This window comes from Hoplias malabaricus, chromosome 14, assembly GCF_029633855.1.
Source record: "Hoplias malabaricus isolate fHopMal1 chromosome 14, fHopMal1.hap1, whole genome shotgun sequence".
NCBI lineage: Eukaryota > Metazoa > Chordata > Actinopteri > Characiformes > Erythrinidae > Hoplias > Hoplias malabaricus.
In genome coordinates this window covers 33,016,357-33,041,315 of record NC_089813.1, presented here as the reverse complement: position 1 = coordinate 33,041,315, position 24,959 = coordinate 33,016,357, and the positions used below count along the sequence as shown (strand labels likewise).

The following is a 24,959-nucleotide window of genomic DNA, read 5'->3' as shown; positions in this document are numbered from 1 at the left end:
CATCACACATTGTGGCTTATTCCCCTCACGTGTTGCTATTACATTTAGAGGGCAGTAGTGAGTAATGTTTCTTTACGGAGACGTTCGGTATAACAGCAGGAGCTTTAGCGTGATATTGCTTTTATACAACAGTTCTACAAGTGCTTTTTATTATTTAAAAAGTAATAAGAGACAACACATTATGATTTGTTTGTTTATTTAATTATTTAATCATTTATTTGGCTCGGCTCACAACACTGGACTTGAACAGGACTAAAAAAGATGTAAACATTTTCCTGCACATAAACCTTATGATTTAACCCCACCCCCTTGCCTTTACGCTACCCACTGTGTGATATTGCTAACAGTAAGTAGAACAGACCTGTAAAGAGGAGTGATACGTGCAGAGTTAAAAGTCTCAGCGCTGTTATACTCAATATCAGCATTCGTCTAATCAAACGAGGTCAGACCTGTTGTAGAATTTATTGTAACACCTTTAGAGGGCATCGTGGGTAATGATAATCATATTTATGTAACAGGATATGGGGCTTGAAGATTAAGAGGAATGTGTAATGCCGTGATTCTCTGACTGAGATAGAGACTGTTTAGTTTGAGACGAAATGTCTGTTTGAGCTGAGAGAGAAAGGTAGATTTAAAAGTTAAGGGCTCGTGTATTGATTTTGTCAAAGAAATATTAATGAAACATACACAGATATCGCAGCAGTGTGTGGAAACAAATGCTTTTACTGCTCAAGGATTAAAAAAGGTCATAAAAAATAGTGTAATTCAAAAAGCCACTTGTTAAGGTCATTTACTGCCTTTGTCCCAAACGCATTACAAAAAAAGTTAAGTACAAAACAACCCTGACATGAAATTACAGAAGATATTCCATTATATCCGAGTCTGTTCAAGCAGGACGCGTCCACTGATTTTCATTTAGTGATGAAAACTTTCACAGCAGAGAGAGAGAGTGAGAGAGATGAAAGTACTTAAACTGGCCTACAGCATTGGAGCTGATGATGATGAAGCTGAGGGTAAAAGCTGCCTGCTGCATACATGCTCCATATGTTTCTCAGTTCAGCTCATTAAACCACCACTGGGCTTACTGCTGAGAGAGAGAGAGAGAGAGAGATACAGACAGACAGAGAGAATGAGAGACAGAAATGAGAGAGAGAGACAGAGGGTGAGAAAGATTGAGAGAGAGAGAGAGAGAGAGAGAGAGAGAGAGAATGAGACAGAAATGAGAGAGTGAGAGACAGAGAGAAAGAGAGAGAGAGAATGAGAGAGAGAAATGAGAGAGAGAGAGAGAGAGAGAGAGAGAGAGAGAGAGAAGACTTCAACCTACTTTATTGATACAGAGAGAGAGGGACTGAAACAAAGTCCAAAACCTGAAAGTTGCTCCTTTTTAACCTCAGTCTCAGCACTCCTCTCTCTACCTTAAGAATCCCCTGACAGACAGACAGAGACACACACACACACACACACACACACACACACACACACACACACACACAGAGAAATCTTCCTGTTCCTCATGGAGCTGCTTACAGAACTGTGACATACCCGCTGCTTGGAGGAAGATGATAGGTTTCCTTCAAGCCTTTGATACATTTTTCTCTCCTTTTTTTGAAGCTCTCTCTCTCTCTCTCACTCACACACACTCACACACACACACACATACACACACACACACACACACACACACACACACTCAACTGAAGATATCCCAAACCTGCAAGAACGTCTCAAAATAACAACACTACACACACACACACAAACTTGACGGAGAGTGGAGAGGAGAGAAGTGTCTTTAGGAGTCATTAATGATAGTTTAATACAAATGCTTAAGGAGCTCCCTATAGTACTTTGGTGATGAAGAGTAAAGCAGAACAGCTCCGTCATGAGCCAGAGACACAGACCAGGGCCCAACAGAACACACTGCTGCAACCCCTAAGAGTGCCTGAGTGCCTTATTGTGTGTCCCTTTTCTCTCTGTTGTGCATGTTAATGATCAGCCTCGTGTAACCGAGCGTTGAGTGACACACAACGCTGAGAGGAAGCAGCACTGATGTCAACGAGAGCAATGCTGCCATTGTAGCTGTTTAAAATGATCCTTCATTACAGCGCTAACGGTTAAAGGAGCAGCAAGTCATTCCTACCTCCTTTGGTAGTGAACAACATTTATGAAAACGATTATTTATTTATGTCAACTCAATCAGTGAAGAATCCAATTGCTCTGTAGTTGCTGAAGGAACCAGTTTATGCTCCATAGAGTGGGTCCCTCCATGGTGTGGACATATTTAAAACCAGGTTTACTACAGAATCATTAGAGAAAATGACTGATTGTTCCTTTAATCACTTGCAAATCGCTGTTAAAGCTCTCCTTCATGGTTCACCTTAAGAAGAGACCCTCTGCACGGTGGGAGCTGTCAGAAGCAGCACGCCTGAATATCCACACACATTTCAAACTGCTTAACTGCACTGGTAAAAAGCATTAAGCAAAGATGCACCTTGTTACAGCCTCTGTTTCACTTCTGGCTGCTCAAGCACAGGGTCGACACAGCGGGTTACCCGCCAACCCAGCTGAGCATCCACACACGCCGGAAATATCGGACTCAGACACTGAGCGATAACTGGATTAGGAACACCTACCTTGTATTTACACTCATTGTCCATTTTACCAGCTGCTCTGACCATACAGGAGCACTCAGTAGGTCCACAATTACAGACTGTAGGCTGTCTGTTTCTCTGCATACTTTCTTATCCCCATTTCACCCTGCTCTTGAATAGTCAGGACCACCATAGAGCAGGTATGATTTGGGTGGAGGACTATTCTCAGCGCTTCAGTGACACTGACATGGTGGTGATGTGGTAGTGTGTTTTGTACTCGTACGAGTGGATCAGACACAGCGGTGCTGCTCAAGTTTTAAACCCTCAGTGTCACTGCTGGACTGAGAACAGTCCACCAACCAAAAACAGGAGTTTTTAACCACTGTTTCCACTCACTGTCAGAAGCACCACATACCTGCTCTGTAGTGGTCCTGCAGGGGTCCTGGCCATTGTAGATTAGTGTGAAATGGGAAAAAGAATGCATGCAGAGAAACAGATGGACCACAGTCTGTAACTACAACTACAAAGTGCTTCTGTATAGTCGTTAATTCATTCTTAGTCTGTAACCACTGACTGTATCCAATTTAGGGTCACGGTGGGTCCAGAGCCTACCTGGAATCATTGGGCGCAAGGCAGGAATACATCCTGGAGGGGGCGCCAGTCCTTCACAGGGCAACACAGACACACACACCTACGGACACTTTAGAATCGCCAATCCACCTACCAACGTGTGTTTTTTGGACTGTGGGAGGAAACCGGAGCACCCGGAGGAAACCCACGCAGACACGGGGAGAACACACCAAACTCCCTGGAGCTGTGTGAATGTGGCACTACCTGCTGGGCCACCATGCCTTCTGTACAGTCAGTGGAGCTAAAATAAAATGAACAATGAGTGTAGATACAAGGTAGGTGTTCCTAATCCAGTGACTGCTCAGTGTACAACAGTGTAGTTTCCATTAGGCTGAATGGGACTTTAGCAAAAGCTCCGTAAAGCTTGTTCAACCTGGCAACAATTGTTATGAAAGAATGCATTTGTGGGCAGAGCAGGTCAGTGTCTACCTATTTGGCCAATGTGCACAAACAAATGCCTTCCAGGAGCTGTTATTTTGGTTCTGACTGAATAGTAGAGAGTTGCTGTTGAAGAGGGATGGTATGTTCCCACATGACAGCAGGGTATAGTCGTGTGTGTGTGTGTGTGTGTGTATGTGTGCAGCAGTAGGCTGGAGCGGAAGCATTGGGAGAAGAGCATCCCTGCTGAGCTGTGGCGATAACAACCCACTGCAGGGTGCTAAACAAGCATAAAGTGCAGTGCGTCTACTTCTGTTGTGCTGAGAAAGGCCCCGGTCCCAAAAGAGAGGGCCCTCAATCTCTCCAACTTAAACCTTCAATCTCCATAGAGAAACTGCTCCATCTCAATAGGGAAACTGCTCTGGAGATAGCATCCCACTGTAGGAGGCTCTGTGCACTAAACAGGCAGAAAGAGCACCGTGATTCACTCTGGTCCACACAGAAAACCCTCGAGTGCCAATGTGAAAAAGACACCCATCTCTAGAGAGAGACTGCTTCATCTCTAGGGAAAATATCCACAACCACTTTTTTCCCCGCACTTGATCACCATATGGAAAACACGTGATCACTATAGGAAGCCATACTTCTAAAGTGAAAAACATTTACTCTCAATAGACTTGTGTGTTGAGGGAAAATATCTGATGTTAAATCTCCAGAGAAGAAGCCCTTTGTCGCTGTAGGAAGAAGCTCTAAGCCTCTGAGGAAAAAAGGGGGAAAAAGCTCAGTTTCTGTGAAGAAAATCAGTGATCTATAGCAGAAAAACACTTGTCTATAGAAGAAGCAGAGCTCAGCCTCTATAGACAACTGTTAATCTCTATAGGGAAAGTGACCTGAAGTCAATGGAGGAATCGGTTCAGACTTAGGAACCACAGAAGGCCAGAAGGTCTGTACAGCACACAAAGCCCACAGTAAGATTAGTCCCTCAGCTCTAGCTTTAAAGGCTTTTGAAAGGAGAGGGGGATGTATGATACAGGACAGCTCTATCTCTAGGTCTATAGTGAGATAGAAGGATAGATATATCTCTGGGTCTGCTTTATCAAAGAAAAAAAAAGGTGTGGCTTGCTAGTTTGTCATGTTTGCTGCATCTGGACAGAGATCTCAAAGGCACAGGGATCCGTGTATCCGGAATTTAATCAGAGTTCTGCTTAACTTGATATGCCATGGAAAGGCATAGGCTTCTGCTGTTTTCAGTACTGAACAGTTGCCCGTGCTAAAGAGGGGAAGGGGTTGACGCGTATCGCGAAGATCTCAAAGAACTGTCATCAGCATCCATTTGCATTTTCACATGAACACAATAATGGATAATTTCCTGGGGAAGGTTATCTGTACAAGACTTTGATGCAGTAGGGCAGCACGCTGGGGGTCGCCTGGGTTATCTGTAGACGACTTTGACGCAGTATGTCTCCTCGTTCTTGTCCTCCAGATCATTGATGAAAATGAGAATCTCCTCCATCCCGGGACTCTGACTGGGAGCGAAACGCAGGCCAATGCTGTAGCTCTCCCCTCCCTCTATCTGCAAATAAACATAAGCAAATCAAAGAGAAGAAAACAAAGAGATTTTTAAGAGTATAAGATCCGCCACATCAGCAAAAACACCACCATCAGATAAACAAAGACTCCATTCTTTGAGCTATGATCACCACTATTAATTATATCCTCAGTATCGATGCTATATTGATTTTACAGTAGTTCTGTTCATCATTACAATGTCAATTTTACAGCTTCTTACATTCTAAGTAATAAATAAAAACCTGTGAAAATGCACATGACTGCACAGGGAAGCCACTATATGTTTATCTAAAAAAACAATTGGCTTTCTATTTCAAAAAACATTGATTCAAGCCTTTAAAGGATAGTATATATAGTTGATGATGAGCCAAAGCAGTGGCAGAGCCGTATATAAAAAAGGAGAAGAAGCTTCCTGTGTGTCTGCCTCACTCTGTATTATCTCTAATGGCTGGCGAAGACGTATGGCCCTGTGTTGTGGATTTATACAGTAATCTCCTCAAAAGCACAGGGATATCGATTCTTCTTGTGTTTTTTGGCTCTGCAACTAGTTTACGATGACAAGTTCTTTCTTGAAGGGGGAGGAAAAAAAAACAACGGCTCTATACACATCTTTTAAAGATATAGATGCTGTATATTTCTCTGGGAGGAGAAGATAATGGAAGCACTGTTTACTAGTGGGGAAAATGGAAGACGATTTTTTCCAGTTTTTTACGAGTTTCTGCAGTTTTATTTGACACACAAGCATCATTAATATTTTGGGGCTGGGTGCCATCAGGGCTGTGTTTCTCATTGCCCTGCTGTTTACTGTCCCTGATACAGTATGTAAACTGTCATACGAGACTCGCCAGGCGCCTGAGCAAATCAGCAAATGCACTCAATGATGAAATTAACACTTTTCCCCCACTTGCAATATCATTTACTTTCAGGAAGAAATTAATACCAGGGAATAATAATTTTCGGAAGTTTTGAAAGATATTGGGGTGATGTCTGACTAGCCTTCTGTGACCGACCTGTAATGGGCAACTGTGGCACGTGTTGCCAGTTAATGAAGTTGCTGCAATTTATCAGCAGCTCTTAATTAAAGTGTAGCACACAACTGTTGAGGCCTACAGGTAACAGCCCTCTCCTGTAGGGAGCAGGGACTGGAGCTCGTGACCTGTGCACGTCCACTGTTTCATCAACCTCTTTCTTTGTTGAGAACAGTGTGCAGCTTGTCTCCCCGCCTTCCACATAATCTCCCAACTTTTCACAACAGCGGCCCGGCTCAAAGCAGCGGGACAGTGATACAGCTTTAATGGAGATGAGCTTCAGCAATAAATTGACTTTCACGTGTCATATTCCTGTTCATACCTCCCTCCCTCCCCTCCCTCCTGCCACCTTAATAAAACCATGCCTCCTGTTTGGATTGCTAGAAGAGTCCCATATCTGCTCCTATTTCCTGCCTTTATGGCTTCCAGCAGTTTTACGTGATGCATAGGAGCACTCGGGGACTTTGGCCTTTAACATTTACTGCGATAAAACGCTCATATACTGCGCTTTATGTGTGGCCTAAGGGACGGAAACATAAACATGTTTAATAAATAAATAAAGGGGTGACTGTACATGAGACACTCAGGCTACAAGATGGCTGCTACGCCTTATCATCTCCTCCACGGAGATAAATGTGTAGCGTGGTACGCATGATAAACTGGTGAGAGGAAACTCTTCTGTTTTTACTTTATTACAGTGTTTCAGTGTAGTTTTGGTGGGTGTTAAATAAGAATCTCTTCATTTGTTGAGTAACAGTTTCAGGGAGGGTTTTTGCCTCGGACACAGAAGCTTTAACAGAGAAAATTAATGCCACAGCGCAGTTCGTGGCTGAACCTAGAGGAATTAAGTGAGGTAGGAAATGAAAAAGAGGTCTATGTGTGTGTGTGTGTGTGTGTGAGAGAGAGAGAAAGAAAGAGAGAGAATGAGAATAAGAGAGACCAACATCAAGACAGACAGATAGAGAGAAAAAGAGAGAGAGAGAGAGAGAGAGAGAGAGAGAGAGAGTGAGTGAGTGAGTGTGAGAGAGAGAAAGAGAGTGAGAGAGACCAACATCAAGACAGATAGAGAGAGAGAGAGAGAGTGAGTGAGTGAGTGTGAGAGAGAGAAAGAGAGTGAGAGTGACCAACATCAAGACAGATAGAGAGAAAGAGAGAGAGAGAGAGAGAGAGAGAGAGAGAGTGAGAGAGAGAGAGTGAGTGAGTGAGTGTGTGTGAGAGAGAGACCAGCATCAAGACAGATAGAGAGAAAGAGAGTGAGTGAGTGTGTGTGTGTGTGTGTGAGAGAGAGACCAACATCAAGACAGATAGAGAGAAAGAGAGAGAGAGAGAGTGAGTGAGTGAGTGTGTGTGAGAGAGAGAGAAAGAGAGTGACCAACATCAAGACAGATAGAGAGAAAGAAAGAGAGAGAGAGAGAGAGAGAGAGAGAGAGTGTGTGTGTGTGAGAGAGAGACCAACATCAAGACAGATAGAGAGAAAGAGAGAGAGAGAGAGAGTGAGTGAGTGTGTGTGTGAGAGAGAGAAAGAGAGTGAGAGTGACCAACATCAAGACAGATAGAGAGAAAGAGAGAGAGAGAGAGAGTGAGTGAGTGAGTGAGTGAGTGTGTGTGAGAGAGAGATCAACATCAAGACAGATAGAGAGAAAGAGAGAGAGCGAGAGAGAGAGAGTGTGTGAGAGAGAAAGAGAGTGAGAGAGACCAACATCAAGACAGATAGACAGAAAGAGAGAGAGAGAGAGAGTGAGTGAGTTAGTGTGTGTGTGAGAGAGAGAGAAAGAGAGTGAGAGTGACCAACATCAAGACAGATAGACAGAAAGAGAGAGAGAGAGAGAGTGAGAGTGAGAGTGACCAACATCAAGACAGATAGACAGAAAGAGAGAGAGAGAGAGAGTGAGTGAGTTAGTGTGTGTGAGAGAGAGAGAGAAAGAGAGTGAGAGTGACCAACATCAAGACAGATAGACAGAAAGAGAGAGAGAGAGAGAGTGAGTGAGTGAGTTAGTGTGTGTGTGTGAGAGAGAGAGAATGAGAGTGAGAGAGACCAACATCAAGACAGATAGATAGAAAAAAAGAGCGAGAGAGAGTGAGTGAGTGTGTGTGTGTGTGTGTGTGAGAGAGAGAGAGAGAATGAGAGTGAGACAGACCAACATCAAGACAGATAGATAGAAAAAAAAAAGAGAGAGAGAGAGAGAGTGTGTGTGTGTGTGTGCGTGTGTCAATAATAGAGACACTGTGTTCACATCTATAGATAAAAATTATAATATGTCACTAGACTCTGTAAAAAAGAATGAAGTATGGAAGGAACTTCTGGCCAAATTGTGTAAAATAATGAATTAACTTACAACAAATTATCGTGTTAAATTCACCGCGACCCTGAAATAAATAAGTGGAAAAGATGGTGATGATGATGTATTCCTATGTGCATTAACATGTTAATTTTGACAGCACTAGTGTTTATGCATATTCTGATTAATTTATTGATACAGCTATTAAAGATGCTTATGAATGCTAATGTACCAGAATAATAATGATTCTATACAAACACCCCATTTACAAATCATTTTACAAATAAATAGTGTGTGTTATTCTAACTTTAAGCCTGATATACGAGCAATGAAATACTTATTTGAATAAAACAATTCTGGTTCAAAACCATGGATATTAAAATATATTTGCCGCTTCATTTCAGTACAATAACTGTGTACGTTTCGATTTAGGCCAAACAGAAAAAATATTGATGCAACAAAGTCCTTAAGAACATAATCAAAGTGCATTCTCTGACCTGAAAGCGTTCCTCTTTGAACTGCAGCAGGTCTGGATGGTCAGAGTAAAGTTTGAATCCTCTGCTGGAGGGGTAAGGATTGGTGAAGCTGATCTTCTTATTGCTGCCCCTCCCTCCTGCAACCGGCACTTGGATCTCAAATGCCTGGAGACACAACCCAACACACAAAGGCAGTGTTCATGCTCTCCTTGTTGCAACATGCTTTAGCTTCCAAGAACTGTTGACTTAGTTCTGCAAATCTGCAGCAGCATCGCCTACAGCGCATTCTAATACTGGCAGGCCTTAAAAACAGGAGCCCAGTGGCAGCAACAACTGCAGCTATACACCACTAAAGAATAGCAAAGAAGAAGAGAGTGATGGTGGGTGAAGCGGAAAAGAAAGAGAAAGTCATGGGAGTTCTGCTGAGACTGACACAAAGGCAATGTTCCAGGCAGAGAGAGGGGAGAGAGGGTTGCCAGAATCGGGAATGCGAAAGAGTACAAAAAAATGAGTGCAAGAGATAAAGTGCAAGAGAGGTTGAGAAAGGGGAAGGGGGTGGGGGTACGATTAAAGGAGAATTTAACATCTAAAAATACCCTAGGCGCCATTTTGCTCGGCTCAATCTGAAAGCAGGATCGTACTCTGCCATTCTTAACACTCTTCTGCCACACACAGGCAGGGGGGAATAGCCCACACTGGAGACCAGTAATTTTTAATATTCCACATGAGTTATTCGGTGTATTAAACTCCCCTGTTAAACACTCACTTCATTAAATTGGTGCCATGAATTCCAGCCAAATAGAACATAGTAGAAGAGAATCTATCACTAAAGCAACTCACCCACAGCTAGACTACGGTTTGTAGGTACAGCCTGTAAAAAAATCAATTTTGCTAGTTTATTGTGCCACGTTTTTTCTCCATAGAAATGAACTACAACACAACTTATCACGCTGGTTGATAATAATATGAAACCCACATAGCATTGGGCCACAGAGCTGTGACATTGTGTTCCCTGGAATGATTGAGCTCTATCCAATAACTCTGATTAAAAACGAATCTTTCCTCTTAGAACAGTACCAGATCTAATCGATGCTGTTGTGGCCGAATGCCATCATATGAACCAACTTTAAGTCTAGAGCCTTTCCATAACAGTGTAAGCTGTTACTGCAGCAGAGAGGGAATATGTTCTGAATAAATACCCTTCATTTCAGAAGAATGATCAATTAGCATGTCATTCTACACCGTCACTACAGCTAGCCAAGGACAAGGGGGAGTTTGTGTTCTCCTCCAAGTGTGTTGATGTAGACCATATGCAAAATGTTCAAAGTATATGGACCATACACCATAAATCTCGCATAATCACAGATGCTGTGGAATTACCCGGGAGATAAGTGGCTGCTTGCAGGAGATACACAAGAGCCAAGCTGCGACGAGCTGCCTTGTGTCTACATCCACCACGTTAAGGTAACGGAAACTGCACCCAGAGCGAAGAACTCCCACCCCTAGCTGTATGTCCTGCAGCCCTTGGGAAGGAAGAGCAAACACCTCTTCTGGGTCAACCTGAACAAAGACACAATTCAATTAAAGAGTAAACATTAGTAAAAATGTATAACCAATATTCTAATGTTACAGTTCTAGTGTAGAGTTAATCACAATGAATTTTCAAGATGGACTGCTTTGAAAATAAACACAGTTAACTGGGTTCTCAATTATAATAGAAGGTATTAGGTAGTAGAAACATTCTGTAAAACAATTTCAGGAATTCTTCAGTCAAATGTACTCGTAAAATACGTTGAAAATCTATAATTAATCATTCACAGAATTCATAGCACTACATTGAATTTTCACAGATTTCTCCCTGAGCGCATACACATCCCAAAAGTTGTTGGGAAAAGTGAAAGTAATCAGAATTGCTTTTATACCCGCACTAGGTCACTGGCTTAAGGAAAGGTACTGTGCAGGTACATACTAAAACATACATAAAGTCTTAATAACTTTTAATTATGTTAAAGTATATTACTTTACTGGTTATTACATTCACTTTTCCAGAGGAAAAGCATGCATTTGTATGTTTACAACAGTTTTATAGAGAAATTATATACTTCAACACAAGTTCTCATAGTTATATTGATGCAAAGCACAATAGCACCCCCTTGTGGAGCAAAACCTAAACGTGACTGAGTATGTGAGCGAGTATGTGTGTTTGAAAGTGTCTATTAACTTTTTCCTACAATACTCACCGTGTAGTGCACCGTGACTGACTTCAGACACAACGTACTGCAGGTTTTTACCAAACATTTTAGAATTGTATGGGTATCTTCTAAAAATGCATATAAAACTGGAATATGGTACAGTTTTGTTTCCTTACTAAGATACTAAAGATGTACCCTTGAGTCTACTACATTAGTAACAGTTTTGTACCTCTCTGCTTTGAACATGTGCAGTACTGAAAGTTGGAAAGAACATCATAAAAGCAGTTTGTTAAGATACTCTGTTAGGTCTGTATCATTCTAAGGTTTGTACTGTCAGCTGTTTCAACTTTGATTTATGAATTTACATTTTCCAAATATTCAGAAACTGCTTATTGTTTTCTGAGGGTCTTCTGTTCAGTGAGACATTAAACTGTTGCATATTGCACTCTAATGTACTACACAGAAATGCAGGGTTATAATATGTGCTAATAATAAAATAATAGTGCTAATTATTTAATGTGTAGAGTGCATGCTAGTTCACAGGCTTAAAAATTCAGTGCAAGAACAACCTGCATTCTGGAAACCCATTGTGGTTAGGGCCCAATAGTTTTCTACTTGAAAATATTACAAGACCTAGAAGTGTTTAATATAGAATCCCTTTGGGCAGCTCTAACAATAGAGGAAGTACAACTCCCACTTGCACTTACGCTACTTACTTGCAGATACAGAGTCAACGCAAAGCTATTAAACTGTTGTGGCTCGGCTCGTCCAACTGTCTGCGTCTAATTAGGTAGGATATGTACGTAACTATGGGTTTATTAAGCACAGATGTGTAATGCCGCAATATAGGAAGTAAAGATAAAACCAGGGTTGATGAATTCCCATTGTGCTGTGTTAACAAGAGCTACTTCTGCAATACAAAGAACTGCAAATAGCAGCTCTTACAGAGGGAGTCCAGAGACTGATTATGTTACAGTGGCATCACCCCATATGTTGTACTGATTATATTCATCTCGTGTGAAACCTCATATGGCTGTTTTGCACCCAGAGTAAAGCCGGTAAATTGACCAGCTGCTGCTTCCGCTGCAGAAATCACATTTAGCCAAGCCGAACAGACAGAAGCTCTTGTTACGGCCTCTTCGTTCAGCACGTGTCTATTCTCCACCCTCAGAAGGTAAAATAAAAACCACAGATCAATCACAACACAGGTCTCTCATATCATTGAGGTGTCTCCTTTGTTTAAAGCCTTCACTCTTTTAAACTTGCCTTACACTATCAGTCATTCACAGGAAGACAATAAACCTACTAAGGATTACTGAACTGATTTACAGCCTGTATAAGTACATCTTTAAAGTGTGCAGTGTGTGCTACCCGTAGTAAAAAACGATTGCTTCCTCCAATCCTGGCTCATGCCAGATGTTCTTAAAATATACTGAGAGTCACTATTAGAATGACTCATTTTTCATTACACTTAAACAGAAACACACAGTGATATATCTGATCATTTTCTATCTCTCATATTTCCATAGCAACTAAGCATTCCACAGCAGCATTAATTGTAAAGTTTGATAGAAACAGGGCACATATTTCTCAACACACTCTGAAGACTATAAATGGATATTATGCTATTAATTTTCTGGTCACCTGTAATATAGGACCATTTAGCATTTCATAACCAACACACAATGATAACTTACAGCCTCTAGAGTGTGGGGTTAAGTTTTACATAGTGTTATTAGGGCTGTGCCATATTGTATCATTCGCGATAATATTGTCAAATTATTTAAAACTATATAAAAAATCTGTATCATGATAATCGTGATATTCTGACTTGTTTAGGTAATGACTCAGCACAGTAAGTATTCTGTTTGTTTTGTTGTTTTCTGTGAAGTTTTAAGGCTACTTTTTGTATAATTGTATTTGTTTGCTGTTTATATGCACAAGCAATTCTCTGCACTTTGGTTGTTATTGTTGGTAAGTTACAGTTAACAAAATATTGGTATAACTTTGATTTTGTTCCAATAGTGTGTTCTTGAAATTAATAGAAGTATTTTTCAGTGTTTTTTCATATCGCCAAGAATATCATTTTCAACAAAATGCCCTGAAATATCATGATATTATTTTAGGGCCATATTGCCCACCCCTAGGTGTTGTGATTAATTATTCCCAAATAAACCATGAGAGTTCATAAAAAGTGTTGATATTTGTACACTTAAATTCTAAGTAAATTTGACATTACAGATTAATACTCTAATATAATGCATATATAATCCTATTAATATCTGTTAATAGTGAATTGCACTGAGTTAAATGTACTTGTATCAATGTACCAGATACTTTAGTTACAACTAATACCCGAGTCTGTGCCTATTAGCATCATCTATGCGGCAAGGGTTAATGTTTACTCATTTTGTTTGGGCTGGACTGCTCAAAAAAAATATGAATGAATTAATCTTCAGCTATAACTAAAATGTGTGTATTGTGCCTTGCTTTCCAATAATTAAGTGATCATTGGACTCCAGTGGTCTATGAGAATGCATTTCTAGTTATATCCAATCCACTCTATAAACGAGGTGACTAAGGGGAAGGCCTTTGACCCTGGGGTGTTACCTGCAGCTCCAGAGGGTGCGAGGTGTGGCACTTGACCTTGCGGATGACCTGGGTGCCGCGCAGCAGCAGAGAGTGCCAGCTGAGAGCTCCACACACACACATTATGTCCAGCCTCTGCAAGTAATGCACGTACACCTGCCACGTCTGAGTGGGGGATGCCAGCCAGGGGTCACTGCCACACACACACACACACATCAATACACAGATGAAGAAGTCAGTGCAAGGGTTAAATATCCTTGTATTCCTTATCTCAAAGAAGCACCCATTTTATACAGAATTAATGCAAAATACCAAACAACACATTGACAGATACACACCCGAACTACTTTATAATACGCCACACTTTATAAGTGCACACATATGGCAAATTTAAGCATCCTCTTTTTATGCCACTGAGAAGAGACACTAAAGCTGCCTCCAGATGTTGATGACATTTACTGCTATTTCTGCTTTTTGATCTACTCCTCTTTCCAGGATCATGATTTCCTACTGGTGTCAGTGCTTTTATTTTCACATAAAAATAATATTACCTAACACCACTGGCATTTATTTCTGTAACCAGCTACATTTTGAACAGTGAAACATGAACATGCCGCACACTCCAGTCACATTTTTTTATGCATTAACTGCTTCATCCAATTTAGTGTTGCGTTGGGCCCACACCCACACCCTGAGGAATCCCAACCAGACGCAGGAATAACACACCAAACTCTTCACAGACAGTGACCAGAGGTGGGGATTGAACCCACAACCCCAGGACCCTGAAGCTGTGTGAGAGTGACACTAACTGTTGGGGCTAGGACTCTGTGATGGACTGGTGCTCTGTAATTTAGAAACAGCCCTTCAGCAGTGTGCAGCCTTGAGTTGCCTATGACCAGGGTCAATGTGATCCCAGCACACTGAGGCATTCTCATCAGGAAACAAGAACCGGTTTCTAATAAACACTGCGCATAATAAACAAGCCCATATTCTGTAATTGTTCTGTTTGGAAATGAGCACCAAACAAGTGGCAAAGATGGCACTTTATAAGTTTCCAAACCTACAGCTATCCACTTACGCCTTATTAAAGGACATCAAAAGTTCCAACTACGAACACAATAAGAGCCAGTCATATGAAAGTAATTCTATTTAGGCATTAGTGTCATTACAGTGATTTCAACATCGAATTCAGTTTGAGACACTAAGCAGCCATCAAAGAGCACAGAGCTCATTTCCAGTGTAATATAGGGTGTCTCAGGTGTAGTGGTGAACGTAATTGATTTGTATTTACGTTGTTGCACAATAGCACCGAATACTGCAGTGGCTAAAGACCCAGACAAGCTCGATGTGTGCATTAAGAAATCATGCTGTTTACTCCATTTCCACTGATTATTGACTCAGAAATGGCTGTTGCTGATTTTGATGAATAAATGAATATTGCAATGTGATGCAATCAGACAGTTAATGAGACATCTTGATTAAGCAAATTACATTAATCACACAAGAAGAGATTAATCAAGGAAGCAGTTGCATGCAGGCACACACTTTTACACACACACACGGACAGAAACAGTACATACGTGAACACAGTAATGAAGAATTTCTTGATCTGTGGGCTGGCAGCTCCCGGCACTTTCAGATAAATGTCCTGAGGTTCTCCTGGAGCCTGTAGCTCATTAAAAGACATTACCTCTTTTATTCATTCACTCAACAGCTCTCATTTATTAATTGGAATGAGAAGAAACAAAGGCTGGAACCACTGTCATTAATAACTGTTAATGATTTCTTCAAAACTAACTAACTTGAAGATATTTGATAGACCAGAAATGACCTTAGTTATTTTATTCTATAATGAATCATGGAGAAATTATTAACTGACTAAAAATAATTCTCATGTAAATTCTGCTCAAGTCTTCTGCTGTGAATCTGAAGCTTTCTAGATGATAATTTCATAAAAGCTTTCTCAATAACTATCAAATTATCAGCAGATCTGTTGTTCACTCTGGAGACTTATTTCTAATGATTTTATTTACGAATTATTTCATATGAACTCTATGTAATATGTGATGTTCATTCATTCATTCATTATCTGAAACCGCTTATCCAGACCTGGACCCACCGCAACCGCAACACAGGTTGCTAGGTGGATTGCTGTGAATGCGTAAGTGTGTGTTGCCCTGTGAAAGACTGGCACATCTTTCACAGGGTGACATTCACTCACACTCACACATATGGACAGTTTTGAGTCACCAATCCACCTAGTGACCTGTGTCCGTGGGAGGAAACCGAAGCACCCGGAGGAAACCCACGCGGACACGGGTAGAACACACCAAACTCCTCACAGACAGTCACCAGGAGCAGGACATGAACCAACAACCTCCAGGTCCCTGTGGCTGTGTGACTGTGACACTACCTATTGAGCACAATACAACACTGTGTGTTGTACTCTGCTCTTTGTGTTGCGGTGATTCTGTTTGTTCTTTGTTGCTCTTTATTCTCTGTCCTAACATCATCAATGCTTTGGGTTCTTAAAAAGTGCTTTACAAATTGAATGTGTTATTATTATTATTATTATTACTACTAACTATTCTATTTTTTTTTCTTTTTGGGATGAAAATGCAGAAATGAAAATGAATTGTACAAGCAGTGTGGTGCAAAACAACACAAACTGAATAAAGAACATCAGAGCTACTGTGAACTCTGATGGGGGGGGGGCATCATGTTTTGGAATTATTAAACTGGAACAGAGGCTCTACTCAAGATAAATTATATCATGCCAAGAATCCAAATGTCAAGATATTTTGGTACAAAACCTGCTGCCTCTGTCCAAAAACTAAAGATGAAGAAGCATTTCCCCTTTCTAACATCAAAATGATCCAAGAACCACATCCATGTCAGCTAAGGAATGATTTCAGAAAGGAAGATCCATGTCTTGGAATGGCCCAGGCCGAACCCATACCTCATTATTAATTAAGATTTTGCAAGGAAAAATACAATAATACTGCAGTATTCTTATTCATTTTGGCAGACGAGAAGGTAAATAATAGATTTTTAAAAATGTAAGATTGTTTATCTTGATTTTGGGCTGTCCAGATGAATTGTAGGAGCTGTGGAGTGTAATTGGTGGGAGAGGTGCTGTGATTATTCAGAGAGGTGTGTTGTGATTGGCTCACCATGGTGGCGGCATGGCAGATGACAGTAGGGTCGCTGCAGTGCACCTGCAGCCTGGCGCAGCCATCTGTGAGCAGACAGAGGACAAATGGGGTCTTTAGATCAGTAACAGTAGACAGGACAGGACTCTCTATCAGTGTGTGTCTGTGTGTGTGTGTGTGTGTGTACGAGAGAGGGAGAGTGTAAAAGAAACAGAGCATAAGTGTGAAAGGCTGGTAATGAGCAGCACCTGGTGGGCTGTGTGTTGTGGGCGGCAGCCGGATGGCTTTCTTGAGAAAGGTGAGTTCAGGGTGGTAGAAGCGGAAGGTCTGGTCGATCACGTGTGGGGTGGGCTCCACATTCACCTGGCAGATAGCCAGAGGCTGACCGTCTTCCGCTCGGAAAAACACCTGTGGAGAGGGCAGAGGCATTACAGGTCAGAAACTCTCCTCAGCAGGAGAACTTGTTAAAACAACAGATTTCCATCCATCACTCCACAGGCTCCTAGGTAACACTAATACCATTTAACTTCTTACCATCTAAGAAGCCATTAGCAGACCCAGGCTTTTCTTCATCACTCACATAACTACACACCTGACAGCTTAGTCAATATTACCTAATAAATATCTAAAAATAATGTGATATTCTGTTTAAACTCAAAAACACACACTCACTCCCCAGACCATGAAGCCGCTACGTGGACCCGAAGACACTATTTTGAGTTTATACAGAATTATAATTATAATATTATAATTTATACACACACACACACACACACATACATATATATATATATATATATATATATATATATAATAAAATATTATAATATTAAAATGTACATATTATAAAATTATAATATATACATAATTATAATTATAATTGTGATGTTACCTCCATGAACATATGTACAAATTACTCTCAAATTAGTAAGATAAAAGACAATACAGAATATCTAATTAATAATTATAGCTGGATAATAAGTCTACAGTTTAAGCTTTTAGTGTAGTAATAAAACCTCATGAGAAAATAAACAAACAAGATCATTAGGAGCACATTCTATTGTTCAGATATATAACCACTATAATATAGATCTACGGGCTCAATTAAGCATGGATGCCTGAAGCTTTAAACTATAAAACATGCATTAATCGACACTAGTAATATACATTTACCCATATTTGACCTGACGTAGACATTTTTACAGTCACTCCTTCAGTAAAACAGCTTACATTTCTAGCAACTGAATTAAAGGAACACTAAATAAGTTTTGGGTTTTTGCTCCAGGGACTTAAGGTAATTATTTTGTTACAGCACTGCACTAAAATCTACCCCCTTTAAAAGTTACATAGAGCAATTTCTGCAGTGGTGAGCCCAGAGCAGCAATGACAGAGGTTGTATGTCCACATTACAGGTCAGTGAAGCGTTAAAACATTCTTGAAGATGTAATTTTAAGGTAACAATATTGTGTAATGTTCTGCTTAAATCTGCTTAAATCTTCTTTTCCAGCTCCAAAGTCCTGGGCCCTCTGTGCACTAGTTTAGCTGTGTTTGCCTAAAAACCAAGGGAAGGGGAAGGGATGCAAAACATTATATTTTTGGTTTCAACTTCACAATAATAGAGTCTTCCTTTTTATATTAAAACAAGATTAAGGCAAAGAGGGAGACAAGGTCAAGGGCTCCTGCCAACACAAGATGTGCATTTAAGGGTAAAGCGTTACTGAAGGAATTAGAGAAGCAGAAAATTAAAATGTTCTGGAAGTTCAAGCAACAGAAAGGAATAGCTCAGTCGGATCCAGTGCAGCATCGTTCCCAGGGGAGTTAAGTGTGCTGTCAGATTCACAGAAGCGTCCAACACGTTTGCACATTTCTGGAGGAGGTGTCAGCTTGTGTGCAGCAACACTTGACCCTGACTGACCTAAGAGTGACATGAGAGTATAGAGTGAAATATGTGTGTGTGAGAGAGCAGTATAGTGCACTGAATGTCTCTCTAAGCTACATATGGCTTCTCAAGGCTGCAGGCAGAAATACAAAGACACGCATGCCATGGTCATTTGAAAACTGATTCTTCATCTCTGTATCTGTCACTCACACACACACACAGAGAGAGAGAGAGAGAGAGAGAGAGAGAGAGAGAGAGCAGGCCTACAAAACTCAGTTTAATGTAAAGTAAATGTAAAATAATTGGTAAAATAAACATCAATAATCAATTTAATTCTATTATTTATAACTGAAAAGCCTTGCAGTGATCTATGGTGGATGGTTTACCTCACACTGTGGTAGGATCAGTAAATACAGGACCAGTAAACACAAACAGAAGCATTTCTACTCATATTTACACATCCAGAAGAGGAAGCTTTCTACACATTGACTATTGTATTGACTGGGGCAACTGGGATTTCTGCTAATATTCTTTTAAGCTTGTTCAGCCTTGCAACATCTTCTAGGAGAGTACATTTCAGCTGCCAGCACTAAACAAAATCATGTCTAAGCTGGGGAAAACTACAGGTGAAATACATGGCCTTCTGCATAGCATATATGACCCACGGGACTGATTTTACCCACAGTCTATATGCTTCAAATATATTCACTTTTTACATCCCTAAAGCCCAAGTGTGCAGCCCACGCTGACAGCCCAGTGTGTGTTCCTTGCATTTGCATGCATTATGCTATATCCCAGCCATGAAACGGAAGGAAAAATCACATCTGGCATACAAAATATGGTCACGGGTGACTGCATTTCAGGACGGAGAGGCTAAAGAGCCAAAGGCGAGTGCCTAAGGTGAAAAATCCTTCTTCTACAGAAGCCTATCAGCCTGGCTTGTATTCCTGTAGGTTGTTGTCCATGTTCGCGAATGGTGATGAGCCTGTTAGAGATGAACTGGAAGACTGCTGGAGAGGCTGCACTCACTCAGGCGTGAACTGTTTTCTGAGAGCCTGGTTAGGCTTCGTAAGCAGTATGACGTTCTGCAGCTAGTTAGGTTCAAAGTGTAGTTTTACAGAGGACTGAGGATATGTGAAAGAGAATGTGAAAGTGGAATCTCCACAGCAGATCGAACAGCTCCCGGACAGCAGTGAACAACTAATATCTGGTAACTAATGCCATCCCCAAGGCCTGTGATGGACTGCCGCCACCTCCAGTGTGTGATTTCAGGATAAAACGGGTACACAAAATGAATTAACGCATAAATAAATAAATGAATGCATATTATGATCCACTCTGAATTTAAAATGGAGCTTGTCTCTCCATTTTCCTTCATGATATTTACACTGTTAGGAACAATCTAATGTTATGGCGTTCAAAAAGCAATTATTATTTTCATTTGAGCGACTTAGGTGTAAAGTTAGGTGCCCTGTGATATTTCACTAGATAATGATTTTCAGACGAGGCTGACTTATCAGTTGCAGTGTTGAGTTGAGTAATGGTACTTATTTCTATAGCTGAAATACAGTTAGTATAACATTTCTATGAACCCCTATGTTGATGAGTTTCTATGTAATTTACTTGAAATAAAATAAATACATGAATAATAATAAAGTTTGAAGTCATTACTGCGGAGAAAGTGGTTTTAAACCCAGTGTCCACACTCCACCTTAACCTCTTAACATTGCAATTGTCAATGCAATTTCTCCCTGTTGATGTTCTCTCAGTTGAACGCCTAACATTCTCCTTCTCTGCTGCAGCAACTGCTTCTACTCTTCTGGAAATACTGCAGGCTAGTTTCAGAACTTGTGTGAGGATTTAAAGGTATTAAGCCCTAAAAAAAAATAAGTGATGTCAGGTACTGATGTTAGAGGATTAGTTTTGGATCATAAATCCAACTCCAACTCGTACTAAAGCTACTGTATGAAGCGCCATCATGGCAGAGAACCTACTTCCACCACTCCACAGTCCAAGGCTGCTATCCTTTATAGCCTTCGAACCTTAAGCTAATGTGCAACTGATCCAGAGCATCCAGTTTCCTCTCGTGTGCTTCTGATAAGCAAAACATTTACTAATTGACCGAAGGACTGTGGAAAATCTATTGCTTTCACATTCTTTTTTTCCACTTACAAGCAAAGAATAAATAATAAAAGTAAAAATTGATCCCTCAAACCACTGTGGAACCAATGCAGTGTGATAAGCAGGAGAAAAAAAAGCCACACTGGGTTATTAGGCTGGCAGCGGTCAGCCAGCAGGTCCTGCTCTAATTTCTGCTTGAGCTCATCTGACACGCCCATCTCTTCAGCTTAGGAGCGTTAATCAAAGCAAGAGTGGCGCGGGCCATTACAGCCGCACACAAACAAGATGGGGGACGCTATAATCACATGTCAGAGGCGGACTTGACGTTTCGGGTCACACTGGATTAACGATATGCAAACAGAAACGCGGCAGACCGGCTAACGTCGCTTTGGACGGGATCCAGATGGAATAAAAGGAGGGAAGGAGACAGAATACAAATTTTCCTCGTCAACAACAATCCGTAACCTCCTCCACTCCCCCGGTCTTAGGGTGATGCTTTTTTATCATCAGGAATGTGTCATAAGTGAAAACATGCATACAGTAGTGTGCAAAAAGCAGAAACCACCGTTTAATTTTCCAATTTATAGTCAACATTTACAGGCCACATATGAGTTTAGATGAGATTGATTTTTCAGGTGGCATCCCTGAAGAGATTAATTTCCATAATTCCATACATTTCCAATAATGCACTTTCATAAGGAAGGGAGGCATGAAAGGAAAATAAGGGAAACTGGAGTTAAAATATGATTAATGGATATTAGAGAGAATCATGATCAGGGCTTCGAGCGCTGGTCCCAGGTCCGGATGAATGAGAGGACTGCATTAAGAAGGACATCCAGCTTGAAACCTGAGCCAAGTCAAAAGGCCTCCAGCGGGAGCAGCCAAAAGACGAGGAAGGAGCGGAACAGAGGAAATAATTTCAACAATGCATGACCTGGTAGAGGACCAAGACTGTCCCCATCACTTAAACAAACACTAACATCTTCCATCCTGCGCCAGCCTCTCTTCAGATCCGTCCACAGTACGAGGGGCTATCTCAATCCTGCGGGTGTGAAAGGGCATAATGGTGGAAGTGAAAAATGAAAGGGCATAATGATTGAACCCAGAGCCCAGAACTCATCATTATTTAATTAGTTCCGAATTATTTGGATGGTAAAACGCTTCTGAGACTAAACTCCGTATGACATGGAGCTCTCTCGTTTTGGACAAATAGAACACAAATAGAAACTGCATCTGCAGGTGGAAAGCATTCCTTTCATTTAACGTCAAACATCTCTTTTCCCCGTTGAGGCCTCATCAGCAGCGTGAATTGAACGTGTTAATGTGTATGGGTGCTTTTGACAGCACTCTCCTAATTGATACCTTTAATCACCAACACATAGACAAATGTCTAAACATTAGGCAATAATATCAATCTGAATGCAAATTTATTCATGAAACAAAAATGGTAATGCATAGGAATGAAATATGAGTTCTGAGCTCCTGTTGAGGGAAGAGGAATCTGGGTAATTTCACTCTCTGTAACAGTATCAGGTGATCATCACTGTGCTTTAAGACAAATAAACAGCTGTGGAACTATATAACACACGAGGTTAGACTTTCTTTTCTCATACAGCAAAGACTTCATGCACTAATAACTCGAAATAAGTGCCTGGATATTCTGTTTCTCAGTAGAGGGCAGTTAGGGTCGTATTCTTACCTTAATGCATTTAGCCAGTACTGTGTTGGACTGCTGCTTACGAGCAAAGTGTGGACTTTTAGCATTTTTTAAACTGCTCTGGTCCTGTAACATCAAAGCAAACCCAAGAATTAATATCATGTACTTTGAAAGCTCTAAAACTCTGAAAAAAAGGTGCATTCAAAACTTAGAACCCCTGCCCAGTCTCACAGTGACTGCAGAGTAAACAAGCTTGGGTGTAAACAAGATGATGAGGGCTTTAGGGCGAATGTTTAAAGCCTGCTGCAAACTGTGTGATAACAGTGGTCTTATAATATGGTCTTACGAGAAGATGCCAACCAATAAAATACTGGCCAAATTCTGTGGCAGACTGTGCTGTATGCCAGATTACACGATTAAGATTCTTCGATAACAAGCCTACCATGCAGGAAAATGACCACATTCTGTTTGGGTCATCCATCAGCGCTGCCCACTTGTAGATGGTGTTAGATTTGCAGTCCTATGCCACATTCCAATTGGCAGATTTTCGACATGCTTTATACTCTGGCACTGATGCAATATTCCAGACCACGAGTTTTGACACCGTGAGAGCTTTTTCACAACCCCTTAAAGTGCCACAACACAGCTATTTTTTCTTTCATACGTCATAAGAGTCAATTGGGAATCCTTTACATGACAGCATTTCTCAGGCCTATTATTTAATAATAATCCAATCACCCACTCACTGTTTTCTATGCACTTATTAAACAACAACTCTCAGAATGTAGATAAAGTGATGTTTGGAAATCTCCAATGCAATCTAAGAGCACCTTAAACTACCTTTACCCCCCCGCAGCAAGGAGCACAGGGGAAAAAACACAGTGTTGAGTGGTCCTGGTGTTTTCTTCAGAGACACATCCTACCTGGGAGAGATCTCCACTGAGATCAACTTCACCCTGAAGAGACATTCTCTGAGAGTGAGCTTATACTAGAGAGAGGGGGAGATTATGCAAAAACACAGAGGAGTCTACCTAAGGATGATAGTGTACCTGACAGAGAGTTTACCTGGGAGGGCAAGGCATGGCCGGAGAGAAATGTCTGGTACTTGAGTGGGACGTGGATGCTCTCTTTGGGCCGCAGGTAAACCTGGACAACCGGGCCACCGTCCTTTAGGTGAAACATATCTGCTTCCATTGGTGTGGAGGTATTTGTCAGGTCCTTAAAATACCTCCATTCCTCAGTCTTCACTATGACACTGCAGATAGAGTGAGTGAAAGAGAGCGAAAGAGAGTGAGAGATAGAGAGAGAGAGAGAGTGGGTAAGAGAAAAGAGAGAGGGGCGGGGGATGAGGAGAACAGCTTGAGGTGTGTTTGGAGCTTTCCAACACTTATTTTCTTTGCTCCTGGTAAAGAAAGCAGTGTGTATTATGTTGTATTTTCTTTTTTTTCCAGGAGCCGGGGAATAGTAAGCTCTCAAATTCTAAAGGAAAGGAATTTCAGGGGGAACGTGCTGTAAAAAGATAACATGTACTGAATATACGGAATGTGAAATATCACTTTCTTTCACAGAGGAAAAAAAAAAAGAATCATGCACAAATATATGAAGGAAGAGGGCGCTTTAGACATCAAAGGCTGCACCTCAGGCTATTGTAGAGAGAATATTCTCAATAGATGATCAAAAAGAATTTCGGGGGGTTTGAAAACTGCGACGCGAATGCACAGGACGCAGACTTGAAATTGAGCCTCATCGTGTTTTATCGTACTCTGCGCCGTAATACCCAGTACTAAAGGTGGCGTGTCATTCCCAGACTTGCACAAACTCCCAAGGAGGAGATGATTTTGAAAGTGACAATGGGATATTTCACGGTTCAGAAATAGTAAAGGAACTGCGAGTTGAGGAGAGACAGACAGCGTTTCAGCTTCACCTCAGCCATCCCAAAAATGGCATTTCAACAAGTGGGAAACGGGAGTTCTACCAACAGAATTCCAGGGAGACAGGGAAAGACAGACATGGAGAAAAAGACACACAGAGAGAACACTCCTTTGAAACTCATGTCAGAGAAGTGTATATACTGTAGCTCAGTAATGAAAGATGTTGAAAAAGCACAGGTATATACACACACACAAAACAGCATCAGAGGCTATAGATGATGTGTTGCAGAATACAGACAGACATGACAGATCTGCAGGTGCTGATACTCCCCACAGCAACACTACAGCTTCAGAAAAAGCTTTGCACTCTTATTGTAGGCCGTGAAAGAGGACCCTGGGGGGGGGGGGGTGTCTTCCTCAAGCTCCATCGTCTTGACGTCAATGTGGATATGTCTCGTTATTTTATCCAGCTTTTGTATTTTCTGATACATGGGTAACTGTATACTTGAACTTCACATCAGAGGTTGGCCCCCAGTGCTGCCCCAGTCAT

General features: G+C 41.1%; 1 protein-coding gene across 3 annotated transcripts in view; it reads right to left on the bottom strand.

Annotated features, from left to right (window-relative positions):
• Positions 1 to 229: 229 nt before the first annotated feature.
• The window catches only part of nphp4 (nephronophthisis 4), a 179,345-nt gene continuing 154,615 nt past the window's right edge, over positions 230 to 24,959 (bottom strand). For all 3 annotated transcript variants that reach the window (XM_066643834.1, XM_066643835.1, XM_066643837.1), the window contains 9 exons: positions 23,604 to 23,793; positions 22,581 to 22,664; positions 17,130 to 17,289; positions 16,903 to 16,967; positions 15,310 to 15,395; positions 13,751 to 13,922; positions 10,329 to 10,508; positions 8,970 to 9,113; positions 230 to 5,169 (listed from right to left, as the gene is read on the bottom strand). In XM_066643834.1, the coding sequence (XP_066499931.1) occupies positions 5,029 to 5,169; positions 8,970 to 9,113; positions 10,329 to 10,508; positions 13,751 to 13,922; positions 15,310 to 15,395; positions 16,903 to 16,967; positions 17,130 to 17,289; positions 22,581 to 22,664; positions 23,604 to 23,793 (1,222 nt within the window). In that variant the 3' untranslated portion in view covers positions 230 to 5,028. The remainder of the gene's footprint in view (positions 5,170 to 8,969; positions 9,114 to 10,328; positions 10,509 to 13,750; positions 13,923 to 15,309; positions 15,396 to 16,902; positions 16,968 to 17,129; positions 17,290 to 22,580; positions 22,665 to 23,603; positions 23,794 to 24,959) is intronic.